General features: G+C 43.6%; 1 protein-coding gene and 1 long non-coding RNA gene across 2 annotated transcripts; both read left to right on the forward strand.

The window, feature by feature from the left end:
• Nucleotides 1-8,211: 8,211 nt before the first annotated feature.
• LOC119288642 lies at nucleotides 8,212-9,498 on the forward strand. Its single transcript, XR_005141234.1, has 3 exons — nucleotides 8,212-8,306; nucleotides 8,899-9,072; nucleotides 9,181-9,498. It is a non-coding gene; the product is annotated as an uncharacterized LOC119288642 (long non-coding RNA).
• Nucleotides 9,499-9,596: 98 nt separating this feature from the next.
• LOC119283392 lies at nucleotides 9,597-10,283 on the forward strand. Its single transcript, XM_037562956.1, has 2 exons — nucleotides 9,597-9,767; nucleotides 9,854-10,283. The coding sequence occupies exons 1-2, from the start codon at nucleotides 9,597-9,599 to the stop codon at nucleotides 10,208-10,210; spliced, it is 528 nt and encodes a 175-aa protein (XP_037418853.1). The 3' UTR covers nucleotides 10,211-10,283.
• The last annotated feature ends 14,972 nt before the right edge of the window (nucleotides 10,284-25,255 follow it).

Consider the following 25,255-nt stretch of genomic DNA (forward strand, 5'->3'; position numbering starts at 1 on the left):
CAGTTCCAATTATGCCTACACCAATTAGTGAGGAAGTTAATGATGATGATCATGAAACTTTAGATCAAGTTACTACCGAACCTCATAGGTCAACCAGAGTACGTTACGCACCAGAGTGGTATGGTAATCCTGTTCTGGAAGCCATGTTACTAGACCATGACGAACTTACAAACTATGAGGAAACGATGATGAGCCCAGATTCCACGAAATGGCTTGAGGCCATGAAATTTGAGATGGGATCCATGTATGAGAACAAAGTATGTACTTTGATTGACTTGCCTGATGATCGGCGAGCCATTGAGAATAAGTGGATCTTCAAGACGAAGACGGACGCTGATAGTAGTGTTACTATCTACAAAGATCGACTTGTCGAAAAGGATTTTATTGACTACGATGAGATTTTCTCACTCGTATCGATGCTTATAGTCTGTCCGAATCATGTTAGCAATTTCCACATTTTATGAAATTTGGCGAATGGATGTCAAAACTGCATTCCTTAATGGATATCTTAAAGAAGAATTGTATATAATGCAACCAAAAGGTTTTGTCAATCCTAAAGGTGCTAACAAAATGTGCAAGCTCCAACGATCCATCTATGGACTTGTGCAAGCATCTCGGAGTTGGAATTTATGCTTTGATAAGTTGATCAAAGCACATAGTTTTATACGGACTTGCGGTGAAGCCTATATTTACAAGGAAGTGAGTGGGAGCACTACAGCCTTTCTGATAAGTATATGTGAATGATATATTGTTGATCAGAAATAATGTAGAATTTTCTGGAAAGCATAAAGGAGTTTTTGAAAGGAATTTTCCAAAGAAAGGCCTTGGTGAAGTTGCTTACATATTGAGCATCAAGATCTATAGAGATAGATCAAGACGCTTGATAGATTTTTTCAATGAGTACATACCTTGACAAGTTTTTGAAGTAGTTCAAAATGGAACAGTCAAAGAAGGAGTTCTTGCCTGTGTTGCAAGGTATGAAGTTGAGTAAAGACTCAAAACCCGACCACGGTAGAAAATAGAAAGAGAATGAAAAGTCATTCCCTATGCCTCAGTCATAGGTTCTATAAAGTAAGCCATGCTGTGTACCAGACCTATTATGTACCTCGCCATGAGTTTGGCAAGAGGGTACAATAGTGATCCAGGAGTGGATCACTAGACAACGGTCAAAATTATCCTTAGGGGAATAAGGAAATGTTTCTTGGTTATGGAGGTGAAAAAGAGTTACATCGATGCAAGCTTTGAAACCAATCTAGATGACTCTAAGTCTCGATCTAGATACATATTGAAAGTGGGAGCAATTAGCTAGAGTAGCTCCATGCAGAGCATTGTAGACATAGAAATTTGCAAAATACATACGGATCTGAATGTGGCAGACCCGTTGACTAAACTTCTCTCACAAGAAAAACATGATCACACCTTAGTACACTTTGGGTGTTAATCACATGGAGATGTGAACTAGATTATTGACTCTAGTAAACCCTTTGGGTATTGGTCACATAGAGATGTGGACTATAGAGTGTTAAATCACATGACGATGTGAACTATTGGTGTTAAATCACATGGCGATGTGAACTAGATTATTGACTCTAGTGCAAGTGGAGACTGGAGGAAATATGCCCTAGAGGCAATAATAAAGTTGTTATTTATATTTCCTTATATCATGATAAATGTTTAGTATTCATGCTAGAATCGTATTAACCGGAAACTTAGTACATGTGTGAATACATAGAAAAACAGAGTGTCCCTAGTATGCCTCTACTTGACTAGCTCGTTAACCAAAGATGGTTAAGTTTCCTAACCATAGACATGTGTTCTCATTTGATGAACAGGATCACATCATTAGAGAATGATGTGATGTACATGACCCATCCGTTAGCTTAGCATAAATGATCATTTAGTTTTATTACTATTGCTTTCATCATGACTTATACATGTTCCTCTGACTATGAGATTATGCAACTCCCGAATACCGTAGGAACACCTTGTGTGCTATCAAACATCACAACATAACTGGGCGATTATAAAGATTCTCTACAGGTGTCTCCGATGGTGTTTGTTGAGTTGTCATAGATCGAGATTAGGATTTGTCACTCTGTGTATCAGAGAGGTATCTCTCGGCCCTCTCGGTAATGCTCATCACTATAAGCCTGGCAAGCAATGTGACTAATGAGTTAGTTGCGGGATGATGGATTACAGAATGAGTAAAGAGACTTGAGAGTAATGAGATTGAACTAGGTATGATGATATTGACGATCGAATCTCGGGCAAGTAACATACCGATAACAAACGGAACAACGTATGTTGTTATGCGGTTTGACCGATAAAGATCTTTGTAGAATATATAGGAGACGATATGAGCATCCAGGTTACGCTATTTGTTATTGACTGGAGATGTGTCTCGGTCATGTCTACATAGTTCTCGAACCCGTAGGGTCCACACGCTTAATGATCGATGACGATTTGTATTATGAGTTATGTGATTTGATGTACCGAAGTTTGTTTGGAGTCCCAGATGAGATCACGGACATGACGAGGAGTCTTGAAATGGTCGAGGGGTAAAGATTCATATATTTGAAGGCTATATTCAGACTACGAAAGTGTTCCGGATGATACCGGGTCACCAGAAGGGGTTCCGGGCAAACCCCGACAAAGATATGGGCTTAATGGGCCAAGTAAGGGAACACACCAGCCCACAAGGGGCTGGTGTGCCCCCTATAGGGCAGCCACGTGGGGAGAAAGGAAATGGAGAGGAGGAAAAGGAAAGTATGAAGTACGAATCCTACTTCCTTCCCCTCCCCCCTCCTTCCTTTCCCCCTTGTCCAAATATGGTAAGGGGGGCCGAATTGGACTAGGGGCCCAAGTAGGATTCCTCCTACTTGGGCGCGCCCTAGGCTGCCTCCCTCCCTCTTCCTCCTTTATATACGTGGGGAGGGCACCCCTAGAACAAAAGTTGACAATTGTTTTAGCCGTGTGCGGTGCCCCCCTCCACAAAAACACACCTCAATCATATTGTCGTAGTGCTTAGGCAAAGCCCTGCGTCGGTAACTTCATCACCACCGTCAACATGATGCCGTGCTGATGAAACTCTCCCTCGGCCTCAGCTGGATCTAGAGTTCGAGGGACGTCACCGAGTTTAACGTGTGCAGATCACGGAGGTATCGTCCGTTCGGTACTTGATCGGTTGGATCGCGAAGATGTTCAACTACATCAACCACGGTACTCAACGCTTCCGCTTTTGGTCTACGAGGGTAGGTAGGCACACTATCCCCTCTCGTTGCTATGCATCCCTAGATAGATATTGCATGATCGTAGGATTTTTTGAAATATTGCGTTCCCCAAAATGTATATGACCGTTGTCGCTCTCTAGTTGGTCGCTCCTCAATCTTTTCGCAAGCCTTCACCTGTACTAATCGGGAATACTGCTTGTCCATCCACTGCCTTAAACCCAAAGTTGTTCCATATGAGTCCACCATACCTACCTATATGTGGTATTTACTTGTCGTTCCGAGTAATTTTGCATGTGCCAAACTCTAAACCTTCAAATAATAATCTGTTTTGTATGCCTAAATCGCTCATGTAGCGACCGGGGGCTATCACTATCTTCCATGCTAGGTGGGTTATTCTCATGATGAATGTTTATTCACGTGTCAATCATGAGAAAGTGGCTAGTAATCGGGATGCCCAGTTCCATGATCAAAGTCAAATCAAAATATAATAATGAAACAAAACTCCCCCAGGACTATTGTTGGTATGTACGGTACCCGTGGATTCGGCTAGCTGTGGAGTGTGATTGTTGGTGGAGGGGAAGTAAAACTTTACCAGACTATTTGGGAACCACCTATAATGTGTCTAGCATGGAAGATAGTGAGACCCTTTGGTTGTTATGTTGACAATGAAAGCATGCCTCTCGAAATTATATTCATCTATGTTTTAAAAGATTCAAGCTCTGGCACCTGTGCAAATCCCTGCTTCCCTCTATGAAGGGGGCATCTATTTACTTTTATTGTTGAGTCATCATCCTCTTATTAAAAGCCCCAACTGGAGAGCACTATTGTCATTTATATGCTTTGTTTTGAATTGATGTTGAGTATGAGTGTGACTAGATCTCTTTTGTCATGAATAATAATGTCTAGTCAGTCCTTGGTCTTTTAGGGTGCTTTGCATTTATGTTTTGCGGTCTCAGAAAGGGCTAGCGAGATACCATTATGTCATATTATATCATGATTGTTTTGAAAAAAAGTGTTGTCATCCGAGATATCTCATTATTGCTCGCTATTTGATTATGCCATTGATATGAGTAAATGTGATACCTAAATGTTATTGTCAATATGGTTAGTTCATAATCTTTGTTGAAAACCTGAATATTGGCTAGACATATTTACAACAACAAGATCAAACAAAGTTTGTAAAAGTTTTTTTTGTCAGTTTCAGTTTGTCAACTGAATTGCTTGAGGACAAGCAATGGGTTAAGCTTGGGGGAGTTGATACGTCTCCATCGTATCTACTTTTCCAAACTTTTTTGCCCTTGTTTTGGACTCTAATTTGCATAATTTGAATGGAACTAACCCAGACTGACATTGTTTCAGCAGAATTTCCATGGTGTTATTTTTGTGCAAAAATAAAAATTCTTGGTTGACCTAACAATTTACGGAGAATATTTATGGAATATATAAAAAATACTGGCGTAAAAAGATGCCAGAGCGGGCTTGTGGCCCCCTGGACCATCTACAACCCTAACTCCAACTCCATATATACCTATTCACCGAGAAAAAAATTTAGAGAGAAGGATTCATCACGTTTTACGATACGGAGCCGCCGTCACCTCCTGTTCTTCGTCAGGAGGGCTGATCTCGAGTCCCTTCAGGGCTCCAGAGGGTGGAATCCGTTGCCATCGTCATCATCAACCTTCCTCCATCACCAATTTCATGATGCTCACTGCTGGGAGTGAGTAATTCCATCGTAGGCTTGTCGGACGGTGATGGGTTAGATGTGATTTATCATGTAATTGAGTTAATTTTGTTAGGGTTTGATCCCTAGAACCCACTATGCTCTGAGATTGATGTTCTATGACTTTTCTATGTTTTCATGAATATATGTGTGTTCTTGATCCTATCTTGCAACTTGTAGACGCCTATTACGAGTTATGATTCGCATACCCCAAGGTGACAATAATTGGGATTCTTTCCTGTGATTACCGTAGTTTAAGGATTTCATGTATTCACTAAGTGCTAATGCTTTGTTTCGGTTCTCTATTATAAAGAGGTGTGTCCATTAGGACCCTTCTACCATGGGAGGGTTGGATAAAAGATGTCATGCAAGTTCTTTTCCATAAGCATATATGACTATGTATGGAATACATGCCTACATGACATTGATGAATGGGGGCTAGTTCTGTGTCACCCTAGGTTATAACTGCTACATGATGAATATTATCCAACAAAATTATCATTGCCGATCCAATACCTATGAGCTTTTCACATATTGGTCTTTGTTAAGTTACTTTCGTTGCTACTGCTGTTACAATCACTAAAAACTGCTACTGTTACTATTGCCACTGTTAGTGTTACTGCCATACTACTTTGCTACTAAAAACTTTCCTACATATATTAAGTCTTTTAGTGTGGTTGAATTGACAACTCAACTGCTAATACTCGTGAATATTCTTTGGCTCCCCTTGTGTCAAATAAATATATTTGGGTTGAGTACTCTACCCTCGAGGACTGTTGCGATCCCCTATACTTGTGGGTTATCAAGTAGTAATGTCCCAATGGATGAATGGGCCACAAATGGGCCGAATTTAACAATGGCATGTATTTGCCCTTGTAACAGAACAGGCCGGTAACAGACCGGAAGTAATCGAGGACCGAAAATGAGCCCTAGATATTATGGGCCCTTAAAAGGCCAAAAGAAAACACGGGTTGGAAACAACCCAACTAAATCATGGGCCGCTAATGGGTCCAAAGCCATTTATTGTTCTTTATGGGCCAAAATCACCACGATCACTAAAAGGCCAGGAGATACAAAAAGCCTCGTATGGGACGAAAGACGTCACTGGCCACACATGGGCCGAAAGTGTTAACAGGCTGGAATCGTATTGGACGGCCCACATGACCCTAGTGGGCTGAATTCAGAAAGGCCATAACGGGTCGGGCGTAACCGGACCGTAAATGAGCTATATGCAAACATGTCGTTAACATGCTTTCAATGGGCCGGCCCACTAACTTTTGACCAAGTCAAGTGGGTCGGCCTTTTGAAACTAAATGGGACAATGTTAGCCTCTGACATTTCATAGGTGTGTCTCATCCATTGGATGGATGGCATCTATCGCTATGAAGAGCTCACACGTTGTTCCGTTGGCGAATGAGAAATTGACACATGGAAAATCATCATTGGTTAGTGCTATTAAAGGGTATCGGATCCAAAACCGGCACTCGATAGCTAAATAGCTAATCGTTACGGTGGCTACCACATGTCAGTTACACTTGATGAAATCACTTCTATGACTTGTCATTTATCATCATGGAAGTGAATGCTTTCGTGACAATAAATTTACTATTTTCATGGAACACTCCCGCAATAGCACATGTATGACTATCTTCGTTTTGCCATAAAATCGTATGGATGTACATGCGTGACAGAAAACGTGACCTACTGTGACAAACACATATTATCACAGAAGTGTTCTTTTTGCAGTGTTAGTCTCGGTTGGGCCTATGTTTATATTTGTCCACACTACATCACTACTTCAAATACATAATAAACCATAATCATGTAGGGCAGCTCATATGGATATTGCATTGAACATAAAAAAATGGGACAAATATTTATGTGCCCCTAGTTGTGTCCCACTTGGCCGTTTTGCCCCTAGTTTTCCAAAATCATCGGTCTTTCCCAAGACACTTCTCTTATGCATTTTCCCTTTGACCGCCCTTTGAACATTTTCCCACTTCGAAAACTTCATAATAAATTCATATTAACTCAGGAAAATGCAAATAAGATATCTAAATGATTAGAAAAACATCACCTATATGTTTTTGCATTTGCATTCATGACAAAAGTGTTGTTCATACATTTTTAGGTTCAATAATATTAATACAATCGTGTGGTTTAAACAACACCTTTGTCGTGAATGCAAATGACATGCACATATAGGTGTTGTTTTTCTAAACATTTGGATATCTTATTTGTATTTTCTCAAGTTAATATGAATTTTTTAATGAAGTTTTGAAAGTGATGATCAAACGGTAAAAGGGAAAATGCATAAGAGGAGTGAAGAGGCTTGGGCAGGACCGAGGATTTTTGGAAACTAGGGGCAAAACAACTAAGTGGGACACAACCAGGGGCATAAAATTGATTATCCCTAAAATATTTAAGATGGAGAGATTACAACTTTGACTACTGCCATGAACCTGTAGCCCAGGGGCCGAACTGCTCATGACTCATCTTGGAGCACGAGCATCGAGGTTTGTGATGACGGAGATGAACTCCCCCTATGATAAGTATCAGATCTGGGGTGAAATGAAGATTGCCTCATCAACATGATGTGGCGGCGGAGGAAAATTTCTTAATAATTAGGGTTTGCCAATGGGGGTATATATGGACCATCGGGCACTGGTGGCCAACCAAGGGGTCTCATAGGCTGTAAGCACCCATAGCCCTAGGATGCATAGGGCATGTGGGGCCCATCTCATGTAGGGCCAAGCTCCTATGGCCTTCTGATGTGTTAAAAATTCCAACACCATTTTTGTTTTGTTCTTCCTCAGACTTTTTCTAGGGATTTTTCTAAAAAATAATGAAACAACAAAAAAAGATGAACTAGCATTGGGAACTGGATTAGTATGTTATGAAAAAAAATCAATAAAAAGTATGCACAAAGTGTGTACTTGATAGCAATATATTAGATGTCTTTTGGCTCAGTACATAGTTGTTTAATTTTGGATGTGGAAACAAATGTACTTCAATAAATAAACAAATCAAAGTTGCATATCTGGATTGCCATTCCATAAATTTCTTCCAAGTAGCACTATCATAGTATCATATTTAATGAGAAGAGATTTGGTCATTTATTTCTTGATTGTGTGGGGGTTGTATATCATTTATTTCTCTATTGCAGGTTGTAGTCGCGTGGAAATTAAGAGTAGCCCCTCTATATAATAGAACTCCCATGGGAATATTGCTCTATATGTGTTCTCCCCCATCTCAAGATGTCTCATCTTCATCTAGTTTTGGAAATCTTTGCGTTATGCACCATATTTTTTGTGCATCAAGGCCTGGCAGATCAACTTACTCTGAATACCCATGAGGTAAACATAGTATTCTATTTGAGAAAGATTTCCACCAAAATATATACAAGAAAGTCCATGCATCATGTACAATGAATCTCCCAGTTGTTTATGTGTTTGGATGTGGGAATAGAAGATTCAACATACATGTGGAGTCAATCAACAGAAGAATTCCTGCTTTCCTATAACCATCCATTACTATTTGTGTATCATTTTTAGATGAGTTGATTTTCACACCGGCAAATAAGAAGCTACAAATCCATATATGCATACTTACATGATCCTTTTTGTCTTGAAGGAAAATATGAATGCATCATCGATGCTCATTAGTATGAAGGAAAACCCAACAAGTTCACAATATATGGATTGCAATTTTAGTTCAACAGATATTATATATATGCCTCAGATGTCATATGCACAAGATTTACCATCAAAAATGATGATGACACAAAATATTATGTGAGTTATATACTTTTCTCCTCTTTACTAAAAATATCTTTTAGATAATATTGAATTATTTGTGATTCTTACCAAACTATTGATTTATAGTTTGTTTATCTAGATTTTTGAAGTGTATGAATAACCTCCATCTTTAAATTTACTCATTTTGAAGTTTGCCGTACATTTGACGGATGATAATGACAAGGGATACTATGGAATATCTGCTAACATGGATGTGTATGGACACAATCTTAATGTCGGACAACTGTCAGCGGGTGCAATTTGGATTCATAACTGGGAAGGTGATGTTAACAAAAAACTCAATACAATTATTGTTGGTTGGGTGGTAAGTCATCTTTTTTAGTCTTTGAATCTCCATATTATTTTAAACGATGTTGATATGTTTTAGTTTTGTATTTCTTATAATTGACTTATGTTTCTTATACTTATGTAGGTTTGGCCATATCGATTTAATGACTCGCGTACTCACCTTTTTACATTTTGGACAGTATGCTTCTTCCTCTTATTTAAACTTGTGATATATATAGTCCACAAAAAGTGGGTGAATCTTATTATTTTTCTAAGATTTATATTTTGAAGGTAACATGATTTTAGAGAACTTTGAGATAAACTAAGTTGATAGAATGATTGGATAAACTACTTCTCTAGGTGTTCTCAAACAAGCAAAATAATTAGGAGTTGGTTTTGCGTAAATGCTTGACAATGATAATAAAATAATAAGGGGAAACTCAAAGATAGAGGTAGCATTGTCTATACATGGAAGAATTATAATTTTAAGTAATATTCCAAAATAAGAGTTATTTTTAAAAATGAGCGACTAGATATTAGACAATATGGGATGCCATCTAAATGATATGTTTGGAAGTGCAGAAAGATAATCATCGAAGTACAGGGTGTGTCAACCTCGATTGTCCTGGCTTTAAACTCGTGAAGGGGTCCCCCATATCTCCTGGTGATATCATAAGTCCTGTCTCCGGTATCAATAGGAAATGCCAAACGATTACTATTAGAGTGTCCAAGGTACGTTTTATCAATTTTAATTCATTAGGGATGCAGAAGTACTCATTTAATTATTGTCCTATATGTTTGCATGAATAAAATTGTAGGAAAGTTCAAGTGGGGACTGGTGGTTGTACTATGGCATCAACGGTGTCCCAATTCCAGTAGGTTACTTCCCAGCATCACTATTTGACAGCTTATCTACAAAAGCCACTCAAATCTCAATTGGAGGGCATGCTCGAAGTACTAGAAATACTATAGCTCCTCCTATGGGAAGTGGAGCCTTTTCCTCTAACCCTGGTCAAGTTGCATCTATCCATGATATTTGGCTCATCCACAAGGATGGTAGAAGCACCCCAATTGGCAATGATGCACGCAGTAAAGTTACAGATGGCAAGCTCTACTCTGCTTCACCCATAGGAAGAGCTCAATTCTTTTATGGAGGCCTGGGAGGGAAATCTTAGTGAGGTGGATCTGAGGACATATGTAATGCAATGCATGAATAAGAGATTGGAAGAAAATATGCTAGTTCATATAGTTCCTTGGTTGTGCGGCTATCCTTATTGGTTTGATAAAAGTTCGTTGAAATTTGGAAATGCATCACCATATTTAGTATCGGCCGATTTATTACTCATTATAGATGATCTAGACTTGCATATTGTCGGAACCTAGTAAAGATAGCATTTTGGATGTCCATTCCTAATACTCCATAGAATTATTTGGATTTCATATTCACCGATTAACTTTAAAAGTATCTAAGGCTCTGCACCCCATTATGCTTGAATAGACACTAGGAAAGGATAAATATGTGTATGCTCGGTCAGGGATTTTGATGTTATAGAAGATACAGTCCCTTGTAACTTTGGGATCACCTGGTCGTATCGTGTCGAGATTAATGCACCGCTGACCATGAAGGTGACATGGTGGGTTCACCAAGGTTCTGGCTCCCGGATGGAAAAACGCCTTATGTCCTGCCTACTGACATTAACTAATCAATGGTAGGATTACAATGGTGTAGATCTTATCTAGAGAGGTCTAGCTTATGAGTCAAATGCCTTAGAAGTACAATGTTCTTTGATGGAGGTCTGTCCGTCTCTCATATTAGTAGGTGAATGTCGTACTACCTTCGAGGGATATGATATGATCGAGCAATCCTACCGTTACGGGAATGATCTCCCATTATAGCTGCATTCCTGACTAAGTGCACCCATCATTACCCCCTCTGAGTACCTACTTGGGCGCAATGAGGCGCAAGACACAGAGGTCCCTAGACACTCTTTTGGGTGACCCAATCTGAATGCACCATTGGACATACCCTTATCTCACTACTTATACTTACTCATCGACAAACATCACGCTAGTACATGAAATGAGTTAGCGAGCCTTGGTACTTCTAAGGGGATGAGTAGGGAGAGTTGCATCCAACTATTCTCATTCTAAGATTTTTCCCTATTTCCAAGAACAAAATGTGCACTTTAACCTCGGCGGATCACTCCATTCAGCATGATTCAATGTGTTCCTAGAAACATCCATTTGTGCATGCCTAACGCTAGCCCTCGGAAATGGTATCCTAAGTTGGATGGAGGGTCCCTCACCCCTTGACCAGCGTCGCGTAAGGTGGGCTTGGTTTCAAATTTAGATTTTTGAGTCATTTGAAAATTCAACTTGATCCAACTCACAAGTTTATAAATTACACACATATGAATCATATTGGATGTTCAAAACCAAAATAGAAATTAATAAACTCTAGAAATTAATTTTAGGAATTTATTAAAGGCCTATATGCATGTTTCGTATACAAAAAGTTGTTTCAAAAATTATATTGGGTGGAAACTACTATTCTCGTACCCAAAACAAGTATTTTGATTTACTGGTTTTTTTCTTGGACTTTTGGAATAGATTTGGTAATTATAAAGGTCATGATCAATGATACGTCTCCAACGTATCTATAATTTTTGATTGCTCCATGCTATATTATCTACTATTTTTGGACATTATTGGGCTTGATTATCCACTTTTATATTATTTTTGGGACTAACCTATTAACCAGAAGCCCAGCCCAGAATTGCTGTTTTTTTGCTTGTTTTAGGGTTTCGAAGAAAAGGAATATCAAACGGAGTCCAAATGGAATGAAACCTTTGGACGTGATTTTCTCATCAGATAAGATCTAGGAGACTTGGACCCTCCGTCAAGAAAGCCACGAGGCGGTCACGAGGTTGGAGGGCGCCCCCCTAGGGCGCGCCCCCCTGCCTCGTGGGCCCCTCGAAGCTCCACCGACGTACTTCTTCCTCCTATATATATCCACATACCCCCAAACAATCAAAGACGGAGCCAAAAACCTAATTCCACCACCGCAACTTTCTGTATCCACGAGATCCCATCTTGGGGCCTGTTCTGGAGCTCTACTGGAGGGGGCATCGATCATAGAGGGCTTCTACATCACCATCCAAGCCTCTCCGATGAAGTGTGAGTAGTTTACTTCATACCTACGGGTCCATAGCTAGTAGCTAGATGGCTTCTCCTCTCTTTTTGGATCTCAATATAATGTTCTCCCCCTCTCTCATGGAGATCTATTCGATGTAATATTCTTTTTGCGGTGTGTTTGTTGAGAGCGATGAATTGTGGGTTTATGATCAAGTATATCTATGAATAATATTTGAATCTTCTCTTAATTCTTTTATGTATGATTGGTTATCTTTGCAAGTCTCTTCGAATTATCAGTTTGGTTTGGCCTACTCACTACTAGGAAAAGGCCTACTAATGGCGCACCTAATTTGGCCATTAATGGCGCATTAGTAGTGCGCCATTAGTAGCACGCCATTAGTATATTTTACTAATGGCGCACCACAGGTGCGCCATTAGTATTTGGTATACTAATGGTGCACCCTAGATGCGCCATTAGTATATACAACAGTGCGCCATTAGTATGCCTCCCAGGGGGCCATGTATACCCAGGTGCTTTGGCATACTAATGGCGCACGACAGCAGGATGCGCCATTAGTAACTTCGGCATACTAATGGCGCACTCTTTAATGATGCGCCATTAGTATCCTTTGGCATACTAATGGCGCACTATGATGTGATGCGCCATTAGTATGAATATTAGGTTTTTTTATTTTTTTATTTTCTGTTTTTTGCACAGGTTACAAAATGTATAATTGGACAAAATATAGACAGCACACATCAACAACAGATTCATCGAATACAATAGAAGATTAGTCTCTGAATACAATTCATCATTTTAGTCTCCGAATACAAGTCATCAAATTAGTCTCCGAATTGAAAAGACCGAACAAAGATAGAACATTATATTACAAGTCTCGAGACCGCGAGTTTGTCTTCACATTACAAGTCGATATCGATCATCTAAACTACCATCACATAGAAGAGAGCCGCGGTCATCACGATGAGCATCATCATGATGAAACTCGTCTTCATCCGGTTCCTCCAACGCTCCCTCCCCTCTCCCGCTAGATAGCGGGCGTATCTAGATTTGGCCTCGGCCCTAGTGGCGTACCCTTTGTAACTGTTACCGCTGAATCGGTGAACCTGTCTCCGACACTCCTCCCAGTCGTCGTAGACTCCGGGAACCTTACCCTTGTACACGACATACCACGGCATCGCTATGCAGTAGGCAAACGAAACATTAGTGCCAATTCACAGACAATACATAAGCAATATATAAGTATGCAACAGAACAATTGGAAGAGAAAAGTGTCAGGACCCCGACTCAATGCCACATAGATCTAGCATGTAACACTTCATATCACTTTGCGGCCTCACGCACGGTATTCCCACGGGTGTCGCCTTACCTTTACCCGGGACCGTTTGCGTCTTTTGGCACACGTATATGACAGTGTCGCTAGCATCCATATGATAAGGAGCCCGGGCTGACATGGCTAGTCGTAAACCCAAAGTGGCACAAACTTACAGGGACAGGCATCCATGACCCAGCATCGAACGTGTCGGTCATCAGCGAGTGAATCCAGGCTGTAGCACTGGGCTAGCAGGACTCCGGTGAACCGGGCTGTAGCGGGCTAACAGGACTCCGGTATTCATCGCGTGACATTTCCCCGAAGGGACAGACACAGGAACGAAGAAGGACACATGCCGGCCAGCCTAAGTGTTCCGGAGCAGTAGCAAGCTACCATGGCTCGGTGGAAACACTAGGAGACATTTCCTGGTAAGAGAGGCTACTAAAGATAAACAACTAGATAGTCAGATCCCACACATACCAAGCATTTCAATAACATACACACAATATGCTCGATATGTGCAATACAACATGGCATCACAAAATGACTCTACGACTCAAGTAGTTTATTCAATAGGCTCCGAGGAGCGAGACATTACAAACATGGGTCTCATGACCCAACACTCAGAGCATACAAGTCAAAGCACAAGCGGAAGCTATCATGTCTGAGTACAGACATCTATAAATGAAAAAGGCTGAGAAGCCTGACTATCTATCAGATCCTGCCGAGGGCACAAGATCGTAGCTGAGGTATCAAGCTAAACGTCGAAGTCCACGCGAAACTACTAGTGAGACCGAAGTCTCTCTGCAAAAACATAAAATAGGCAAACATGAGTACAAATGTACCCAGCAAGACTTACATCAGAACTATCTACATATGCATCATTATCAACAAAGGGGTGGTGGGGTTTAACTGCAGCAAGCCAGCTTTGATTCGGTGGCTATCCTAAACTACGACTGCAAGCGACTCTTTTGAGCTGGCGCACACGAGTCCACATATTCACCATATCAATACACTACTATGGATCCGCTCCCGTCTCCCTACGAGAACGCCATCCATAGCACTCACGCTTATCTTGCGTATTTTAGAGTATCCACTTTCACTTGTCTATGAACTGATATAAGCAACCCAGAAGTCCTTTTCCGCGGACACGGCTATTCGAATAGATGATGTTAACCCTGCAGGGGTGTACTTCTTCACACACGCTCTCACCACTTACCGCCGTTTACACGACATGTACTCGGCAACCTTCAAGCGGAAGCCCAACATGGGTGTCGGCCATGGCCTGCCTAAACACTCGAGTCTCTAGTCCAGGTTTATCGCCTATTCGGGTTCCATCCATGCGGAGATCCGGCCGGAGTTTCGCTCACAGCCCCAAACGATGTGAACAGGGTTCCGTGACACCAAACGGGCGCCCGGTTTACCCGGCCACGTGCCTACCGCATCACAGCCCACCCCTACGGTCAGCGCTGCGCACGGCCTCCAGCATACTACAAACACCAGAAACTACTTGCAACTCCTGGACAGAGGACAAGGGTGATCAAGAAGCCGAGAGGGTCCATTGGTTTCGGGCCCAATGCGTGGTAGTAGCTGAATCATGGATCACAAACACAGAACTCAGTTCCTGAGGACGGCTGCGATGAGACAACCCACCATCTACTCCTACATGGCCTCTCACCGCTACCTTTACCAAATCGTGTTCACACTCTTAGCTCACACACTGTAGGACATGTTCACACACCTCTGATTCATCCCGGATGAATCAGACCTGACTCAACTCTAAGCAGTAGCAGGCATGACAAACAAGCATGAATGAGTAGGCACATCAGGGCTCAAACAACTCCTACTCATGCTAGTGGGTTTCATCTAATTACTGTGGAATGACAGGTCATGCAGAGGATAAAGGGGTTCAGCTACCGCAGCAAGTAACAGATGAATCGGTGTTGTCCTAGTGCAGTAAAAGAGAGCAGGAGCGAGAGAGTAGGATTGTATCGGAATGAACAAGGGGGTTTTGCTTGCCTGGCACTTCTGAAGATAACATTGAGTCTTCATCAGTGTCAACGATCACGTCATCGGTGTCACGTCTATCGAGAGGGGACAATTACCGGCAAATACAGAAAAGACACGATCAATGCAATGCACAATATGATGCATGCTATGACATGGCAATATGAATGTGTTTGGGCTAATGCAACTAGCAACAGATTAAATGAAGTTGGTTTGAATATAAAATTCAAATTCAAACTCCATATGTGATTAAATAAATGCCCTTTAATTGATTTGTGCTAAACAGCAGCTATAAGTTGTTCTAACATGCATGAAAATGGTACAGATGGATTCCTTGCATTTTTCTGATAATTTTTCATATATAAATTATTTAATTTGGAGCTACGCTTAATTTTCTATGATTTATTGAAGTTTTAGGCATTTTCTGGAATTTCCTGATTATTTTTTTAAATCCAGAAAATACTTATTGCGTCAGCATTGCGTCACTATGACGTCAGCAGGTCAACAGACGCTGCTGCTGGTCAAACCTGACGTGTGGGGGCCACACGTCAGTGACACAGGGCTAGTTAGTGTCAATGGCAGGTGGGGCCGGGTCAAAGGCCACGTCATCAAGTCAACTCTGTCATGTGGGGCCAGTCAACGTGTGACGTGGCCAGGTCAAACTGACCTGTGGGCCCGTGGGGGTTAGGTTAACACTTAACAGAAAATAATTAATATTAACTAAGGCGTGGGGCCCATACGTCAGTGGCTCTGGGAGGGTTAGCTGGGTCATTAGTGGTTAACTAGACCGGGGTTAGGCCGACGGCTCGTCGCCGGCGAGGTCAGTGGCGGCGGAGCGCGTCGGGTTTCGCCCACAGGCGACCATTTGGACGGCGGATTGGTCCTACGCGTAGCTGGGGGTCGCGCGCGTCTGGTAGTGCAAGTGGGAGGAGCTGGGGTGGCCGGAGCTGCCGGCGGCGAGCTCTCTTGCGGCTGCCGGAGTTCGGCTATCGACGGGAACCATGCCACAGAGCACGGGAGGAGCAGCAGTTGGGTAATTTGAGCTCCTTCGGATGCGCTGAGCGCGTTGGCGGGCTCATAAGCAAGCGGCGACGGCTGTGGCCGCGACGGCGCCATGGCCGGCGGCGAGGGATTCTCGGGCAAGGTGGTGGGGCTAGCTAGAGAGGGAGGTGGGGCACGGGGAGAGGGGGAATCGGGTCGAGGGCTCACCGCGGAGCTGCAGGGAGGGTTAGTGGGCTCGGGGGCGCGCCGGAGTGGCCGAATCGACGGAGAAGATCCTCGGCGGCCGGCAAGGGGGAAAACATCGGGGGCGACGTTCCGGGGCTCTTCTGGTCGAGTGAGACGACGAGGAGGACGAGGGAGGACCGGCGGAGCTCTGGGAGGCGTCGGGGAGACGAGACGGTGGCTGTGGCCCCGGTAAACGGCGTCGGCGGCGATGGGCTCCGCTCGGGCGCGTGGGGGAGAGAGAGCAGAGGAGAGGGAGGAGCGAGGGAGAGCTACGGGAGAGTGAGAGAGGTCGTGGGGAACAAGGGGGGAGTGCGTGGCTCCCTCGGGTGCCTCCAGCGGCGAGCAGGTAAGCAGGAGGTGGCCGGAGCTCTTCGGGCGCGCGCCACGCCTCGCCTCTGCCTACTGGCAGAGGAAGAAGAGGACAAGGGGGGAGGAGGTGGGCTGGGCCACCAGCTGGGCCAGCGATGGGGGGGGGGGCAAAGCTGGGCCGGTTCATGGCGCCAGGTAAGCTGGGCTTCTCTCTCTCTCTCTCTCTCTTTTTATTTACTGTTTTCTATTTTTGTTCTGTTTTTCTTTTATTTAATTCCTTTGCCACTGTTTTGAATTAAAAATAATAATTCAAACAATGCCAAAGCTCCTCTGAATATTTTATATTGCTAGATGGACTTTTCCAACAGCACATAAAACATTTCAAAGTTATCTGAAAATATATCCCATATATTATGAATATAATTCCAGATTCAAATACAATAATGATTTAAATTCAGTGCCCAAAATATTCCCCATAAATGTTCACTATTTTTGGTTTGGTCTTCAAAGCCTTGCCAAAATTATCAAACATTTATGAAGGCATGTTGGAAACAATGAATGCAATTTTAAGGGTTCCTGCCCTTCTTTTAAATTGATTTCTGAGGCTTTCACTTTCCTCATTTCAAGTTTAAGAGGAAATAAACATGATGCAACACATGACTAGCTAGCTCAGAGCATACCAGAACTAGGGATGTGACAACTCACCCCCACTAAACAAGAATCTCGTCTCGAGATTCAAGCGTAGGGTAGGATGAAGGGGAAATGCAAACTAGTATAATCTTCACGATCCAGGTTGCACTTCATAGGAACGTTGTTTCGATCACCATCTTTGTCTCGACGTCTTGTCCTGTCAACATGACATGGAGGGAAGAAGGAGACTCTAGAGGGGTCGATCTTCTCGAAGATCGAACAACTCACAGAATGAGACATAGGACCATCTCTCGGGTTGAGACACGAGATACACATCAAGAGGGGTGGAAAGAAACGGATGACGAAGGTTCACTAGGTGGACAACGATTCCACACCTAAGAAGGTGGTGAACGGTTGTCAACGTAGTGAGGAGTTGAGTTGCCATGATACCACAACGATACACCTTAGGGAAGGTGACTCGTAGAGATATCCCCTTATGTGGCAAAAAGAATTACTTTTGATTCAGAGATCATTGAAACTCTTTAAACCAGCCTAAGACAATTCTCGAGCGATCGTTTGGAGGGGGTCGGTAGAATGACATACTCAAACTTGGATGATGTGGACTACCTTGTTGAAGACAACGTAATAGATGATTTTTGCTTATCACCGGAAATGGAAGAAACCCATGGTAGAATGGCACATTGGCGATGCAAGCTGGGAACAAAATGCAAATGCTGGGAATGATTCTAGTAACTGGGGAAGAACCCAACAATAGAGAGTGAATTCACTGTTTGAATAGGTCATAGCATTGCCGAGGAAACTGAGAGCAAACCCAGTTAGAGTCGATGGTAACACGTAGCGCTTGTGCGTGCTCTCAAGAACTTGAGCATTTCCACATTCATCAAGGTTTTACCAATATCCGTGTCAAGGATCCTGGAAACACAACTTGCTACCATGATGAATGATGATGGAGGATGCAGATGCAAAGGAAGATAACACTTTCTCAGATTTCACCTTAGCGAGGCCAAGGAGATAAAATCTGGATGATCGACCGAGAGACATTTAGCACTCCGCTTCTAATGTTCACCTTGATGTGCTAGCGTAACCATTCATAGATATGGTTTGATATCTAGAACATCAAGTAAAAAGGTCGGACTTCGGGATCTCAAAATCCATAGGGGCAACTAGGGAGTAAATCCTACGAAATCCCTATGGGGAGGTGTCCAACTTCCTCAATCAAGATATTATAATAATAGGTCTTCCGGCTGGATGTGTTGGCCACGACATCCACTTTACCGGTTTTCGAGGGACCGATATTATAGTTCTTGGGAAATGTTCCAAACCATCATATCTGCCTGAGATTCAGATCTGGTTGGTGTCAGGATATTCCAGACTCATCGAGTCTAGGAATAAAAATGAAAGTTCGCAACACAAATCGACGAGATGACGTTGCGGGATTCTCGGGAGATGAACTACGATAGCAAGCTCCAAAACATGAGCTGGTTCTGCTACAAACATGTGAACATGTTGTCCAAGACAAGCATGACCACATGGTAGTCTTACAATAAAACGCTACCGGGTTCAGGTTGGGAACCATCAACGAGGATATCAAAATCCTTGCATAAGGTATACTCTTAAGAAGGAACTTCTTCTCCTTGAACAAATCAATCAGTGGCTTGGTGTGCTAGGGATACATATAGATTGAAGGTTGCAAGTCTTCAAACCACAGAATTCTTCGCACATGTGCATGACTGACTTGCGATGATTCCAGAGGAAGCAACATTGACTTTCTCGAGTCCACGGCGGCAACTTGCATCAAATGCACATGAACTAGAGGAAGTCACTTCTTACATCCGAACATATGCTTCATGAGCTAGCATGAACAAATGCTTTCAAAAGTTTGCAACACTAGCTTAATGTTCAGCAAAATTATGAAGAAGACAAGGATGTTGTCAATGGGCACAACAACAATTCATCTGGGTTTCCTTTTTAAAAGGAATTCCATAGTTAAGTGAACAAGTGATAGTATTGGTCAGACCCAAAAGATATAATGGTGTATGCTCGAGGGATCAACCACGAGTAAGACAACATTACGAATAGCATTGGTTCTGGTCTGATTGGATGATAGCCCATACTCAATCAAAGGTTTGGGTAAGACAATAGATCCAACAATTGTTCACAAGGACCAATTGATGAAGATATCATCTTTCTTCAACACACACATACACACACAAAAAAGATATCCCTTAACATGAACTAAGTCGGACAAGCTTTTATCTTCCAACTCTCCAAGTTGTTGTTTAGCTTATCCAACTAGCTCAGGGTATCCAACACGGATTCTTGGAGAAGGGGTGGTTTACAAGAACCCAACTTGATCACAAGCTCAACACAGCGGTCAGGTGACAACCTGGTGATACTTCCGAGAAGATATCCGGAAAATCACGAACCACCGGTATGTTACTAAGCTCGAGAACAATCTTGCTTTTCAGGGCAAGGCGATATGATCAATAGAGCAAGGATTTGAAATAATCCTAACTCATCGATCGAGGAGTGAACCAGGAGAATGGACTAGGTAGCACGATCAATCTTAGAATGATGATTCAATAACCAACACACTAAGAATGAAATTATAGTCCTTTAACTACCAAGCAACAAGGTTGCGTATTGATTTCACACATCACAATTCATTTGTCGGTATTCCGGTTGCATCAACACGAAGACCGGGGAATGACTAATGATGGTGAGAAGTATCACTTCGTCAAAATTCATGAGAGTTGGTGCAATTCTCGTGACAATTCTGACATAAAGGGGGTAATACTCCAAGGTAGAACAGAACCAAAAGCTGGATTGGCATTTAATCTGCGGAATACAACTACTTTGACCCAATCCTAGATATGGATGAGGTACTGGAGTTTGTTTTTCCTAGTCATTCTGCGATAGAATGGCTTGACGGACCACAAGAGTAATAGGCATCGATAACGAACGCACGCATACTCTTGACTATCAATTGATAGACGAGGGTCAGAATCAACTAAGATGGGACAACTCAAAAGAACATATGATTTTCTGAGTTATGGATGCATGGATTAGCATGTCGAACGAAGTTCAACATATTTCTTCCGGATAACCCATGCAGAAAGGTAGAACTGGCAGAGTCACGATTTATGAATGGAGAACTCCTCAAGAATAATCCTGTTGTGATATTTCAGTTCAACGAGGAACTTCTGCCATAAGTAGTTCATGGTATTTGGAAGAAGAAGGTACCACGGACTTCAAGGACTATCGCAAAGGTTACTAATATCCTAAAGGCACTAGCAATTACTATCAACATGAAGTAGGTAGAGTGAATCTCGGGTTCAAGAACCCAAGGAGTAGAATACCTACTACTAAGTAGCATCACGGGATGCTTTCGAGAATGATGGCCAGAATCATCACACTAGGACACAAATCATGGCTAAATTACTAGGTGATCCCCTAAGCACTTAGGGTCATAATAATAATTCCAACATATATGTCAAGGCAATAGAATACCTCAACTCAACAATTAGTGTGATTGATCTGGCATAAAGGAGCATCGAAACCAGAGGGAAAGGATTTTGCAAATGCCTCAGACAATATAGAAACCTGGAATGACTCGGACAGCATAACGGCTGTAAATGCTCAGAAAAGATTTGAGACATTCACAAAAATGGTGGCATAACCACTCAGAAGCACAATATCAAGGTTTCGAGATCAACAATTAACATACGGAAGTAGCAAGAACTGAACTGAGACTTAAATCCAACAATCTTATAAGTCTACTGATTAGTAACACGTGATCCTGATAGAAAGAAGAGATAGCCTAGTTCTTAATCCCCGTAGAAGAGAAGATGATGACTCAGATCAGAAGGCCATGAGGTATAAGGAGTAAAAAGAGCCTTACGTTCCATCCCACAATCAATTCCCTTATATAACTAAAGAATTTCTAGACTCAACTTCGACCAGTTTGGCTTGGTAATCCTACAGGCAGTCAAGCTCTGATACCAACGCTGTCAGGACCCCGACTCAATGCCACATAGATCTAGCATGTAACACTTCATATCACTTTGCGGCCTCACGCACGGTATTCCCACGGGTGTCGCCTTACCTTTACCCGGGACCGTTTGTGTCTTTTGGCACACGTATATGACAGTGTCGCTAGCATCCATATGATAAGGAGCCCGGGCTGACATGGCTAGTCGTAAACCGAAAGTGGCACAAACTTACAGGGACATGCATCCATGACCCAGCATCGAACGTGTCGATCATCAGCGAGTGAATCCAGGCTGTAGCACTGGGCTAGCAGGACTCCGGTGAACCGGGCTGTAGCGGGCTAACAGGACTCCGGTATTCATCGCGTGACATTTCCCCGAAGGGACAGACACAGGAACGAAGAAGGACACATGCCGGCCAGCCTAAGTGTTCCGGAGCAGTAGCAAGCTACCATGGCTCGGTGGAAACACTAGGAGACATTTCCCGGTAAGAGAGGCTACTAAAGATAAACAACTAGATAGTCAGATCCCACACATACCAAGCATTTCAATAACATACACACAATATGCTCGATATGTGCAATACAACATGGCATCACAAAATGACTCTACGACTCAAGTAGTTTATTCAATAGGCTCCGAGGAGCGAGACATTACAAACATGGGTCTCATGACCCAACACTCAGAGCATACAAGTCAAAGCACAAGCGGAAGCTATCATGTCTGAGTACAGACATCTATAAATGAAAAAGGCTGAGAAGCCTGACTATCTATCAGATCCTGCCGAGGGCACAAGATCGTAGCTGAGGTATCAAGCTAAACGTCGAAGTCCACGCGAAACTACTAGTGAGACCGAAGTCTCTCTGCAAAAACATAAAATAGGCAAACGTGGGTACAAATGTACCCAGCAAGACTTACATCAGAACTATCTACATATGCATCATTATCAACAAAGGGGTGGTGGGGTTTAACTGCAGCAAGCCAGCTTTGACTCGGTGGCTATCCTAAACTACGACTGCAAGCGACTCTTTTGAGGTGGCGCACACGAGTCCACATATTCACCATATCAATACACTACTATGGATCCGCTCCCGTCTCCCTACGAGAACGCCATCCATAGCACTCACGCTTATCTTGCGTATTTTAGAGTATCCACTTTCACTTGTCTATGAACTGATATAAGCAACCCAGAAGTCCTTTTCCGCGGACACGGCTATTCGAATAGATGATGTTAACCCTGCAGGGGTGTACTTCTTCACACACGCTCTCACCACTTACCGCCGTTTACACGACATGTACTCAGCAACCTTCAAGCGGAAGCCCAACGTGGGTGTCGGCCACGGCCTGCCTAAACACTCGAGTCTCTAGTCCAGGTTTATCGCCTATTCGGGTTCCATCCATGAGGAGATCCGGCAGGAGTTTCGCTCACAGCCCCAAACGATGTGAACAGGGTTCCGTGACACCAAACGGGCGCCCGGTTTACCCGGCCACGTGCCTACCGCATCACAGCCCACCCCTACGGTCAGCGCTGCGCACGGCCTCCAGCATACTACAAACACCAGAAACTACTTGCAACTCCTGGACAGAGGACAAGGGTGATCAAGAAGCCGAGAGGGTCCATTGGTTTCGGGCCCAATGCGTGGTAGTAGCTGAATCATGGATCACAAACACAGAACTCAGTTCCTGAGGACGGCTGCGATGAGACAACCCACCATGTACTCCTACATGGCCTCTCACCGCTACCTTTACCAAATCGTGTTCACACGCTTAGCTCACACACCGTAGGACATGTTCACACACCTCTGATTCATCCCGGATGAATCAGACCTGACTCAACTCTAAGCAGTAGCAGGCATGACAAACAAGCATGAATGAGTAGGCACATCAGGGCTCAAACAACTCCTACTCATGCTAGTGGGTTTCATCTAATTACTGTGGAATGACAGGTCATGCAGAGGATAAAGGGGTTCAGCTACCGCAGCAAGTAACAGATGAATCGGTGTTGTCCTAGTGCAGTAAAAGAGAGCAGGAGCGAGAGAGTAGGATTGTATCGGAATGAACAAGGGGGTTTTGCTTGCCTGGCACTTCTGAAGATAACATTGAGTCTTCATCAGTGTCAACGATCACGTCATCGGTGTCACGTCTATCGAGAGGGGACAATTACCGGCAAATACAGAAAAGACACGATCAATGCAATGCACAATATGATGCATGCTATGACATGGCAATATGAATGTGTTTGGGCTAATGCAACTAGCAACAGATTAAATGAAGTTGGTTTGAATATAAAATTCAAATTCAAACTCCATATGTGATTAAATAAATGCCCTTTAATTGATTTGTGCTAAACAGCAGCTATAAGTTGTTCTAACATGCATGAAAATGGTACAGATGGATTCCTTGAATTTTTCTGATAATTTTTCATATATAAATTATTTAATTTGGAGCTACGGTTAATTTTCTATGATTTATTGAAGTTTTAGGCATTTTCTGGAATTTCCTGATTATTTTTTTAAATCCAGAAAATACTTATTGCGTCAGCATTGCGTCACTATGACGTCAGCAGGTCAACAGACGCTGCTGCTGGTCAAACCTGACGTGTGGGGGCCACACGTCAGTGACACAGGGCTAGTTAGTGTCAATGGCAGGTGGGGCCGGGTCAAAGGCCACGTCATCAAGTCAACTCTGTCATGTGGGGCCAGTCAACGTGTGACGTGGCCAGGTCAAACTGACCTGTGGGCCCGTGGGGGTTAGTTTAATCCTTAACAGAAAATAATTAATATTAACTAAGGCGTGGGGCCCATACGTCAGTGGCTCTGGGGAGGGTTAGCTGGGTCATTAGTGGTTAACTAGACCGGGGTTAGGCCGACGGCTCGTCGCCGGCGAGGTCAGTGGCGGCGGAGCGCGTCGGGTTTCGCCCACAGGCGACCATTTGGACGGAGGATTGGTCCTACGCGTAGCTGGGGGTCGCGCGCGTCTGGTAGTGCAAGTGGGAGGAGCTGGGGTGGCCGGAGCTGCCGGCGGCGAGCTCTCTTGCGGCTGCCGGAGTTCGGCTATCGACGGGAACCATGCCACAGAGCACGGGAGGAGCAGCAGTTGGGTAATTTGAGCTCCTTCGGATGCGCTGAGCGCGTTGGCGGGCTCATAAGCAAGCGGCGACGGCTGTGGCCGCGACGGCGCCATGGCCAGCGGCGAGGGATTCTCGGGCAAGGTGGTGGGGCTAGCTAGAGAGGGAGGTGGGGCACGGGGAGAGGGGGAATCGGGTCGAGGGCTCACCGCGGAGCTGCAGGGAGGGTTAGTGGGCTCGGGGGCGCGCCGGAGTGGCCGAATCGACGGAGAAGATCCTCGGCGGACGGCGAGGGGGAAAACATCGGGGGCGGCGTTCCGGGGCTCTTCTGGTCGAGTGAGACGACGAGGAGGACGAGGGAGGACCGGCGGAGCTCTGGGAGGCGTCGGGGAGACGAGACGGTGGCTGTGGCCCCGGTAAACGGCGTCGGCGGCGATGGGCTCCGCTCGGGCGCGTGGGGGAGAGAGAGCAGAGGAGAGGGAGGAGCGAGGGAGAGCTACGGGA

The sequence above is a fragment of the Triticum dicoccoides genome, chromosome 4A, assembly GCF_002162155.2.
Source record: "Triticum dicoccoides isolate Atlit2015 ecotype Zavitan chromosome 4A, WEW_v2.0, whole genome shotgun sequence".
NCBI lineage: Eukaryota > Viridiplantae > Streptophyta > Magnoliopsida > Poales > Poaceae > Triticum > Triticum dicoccoides.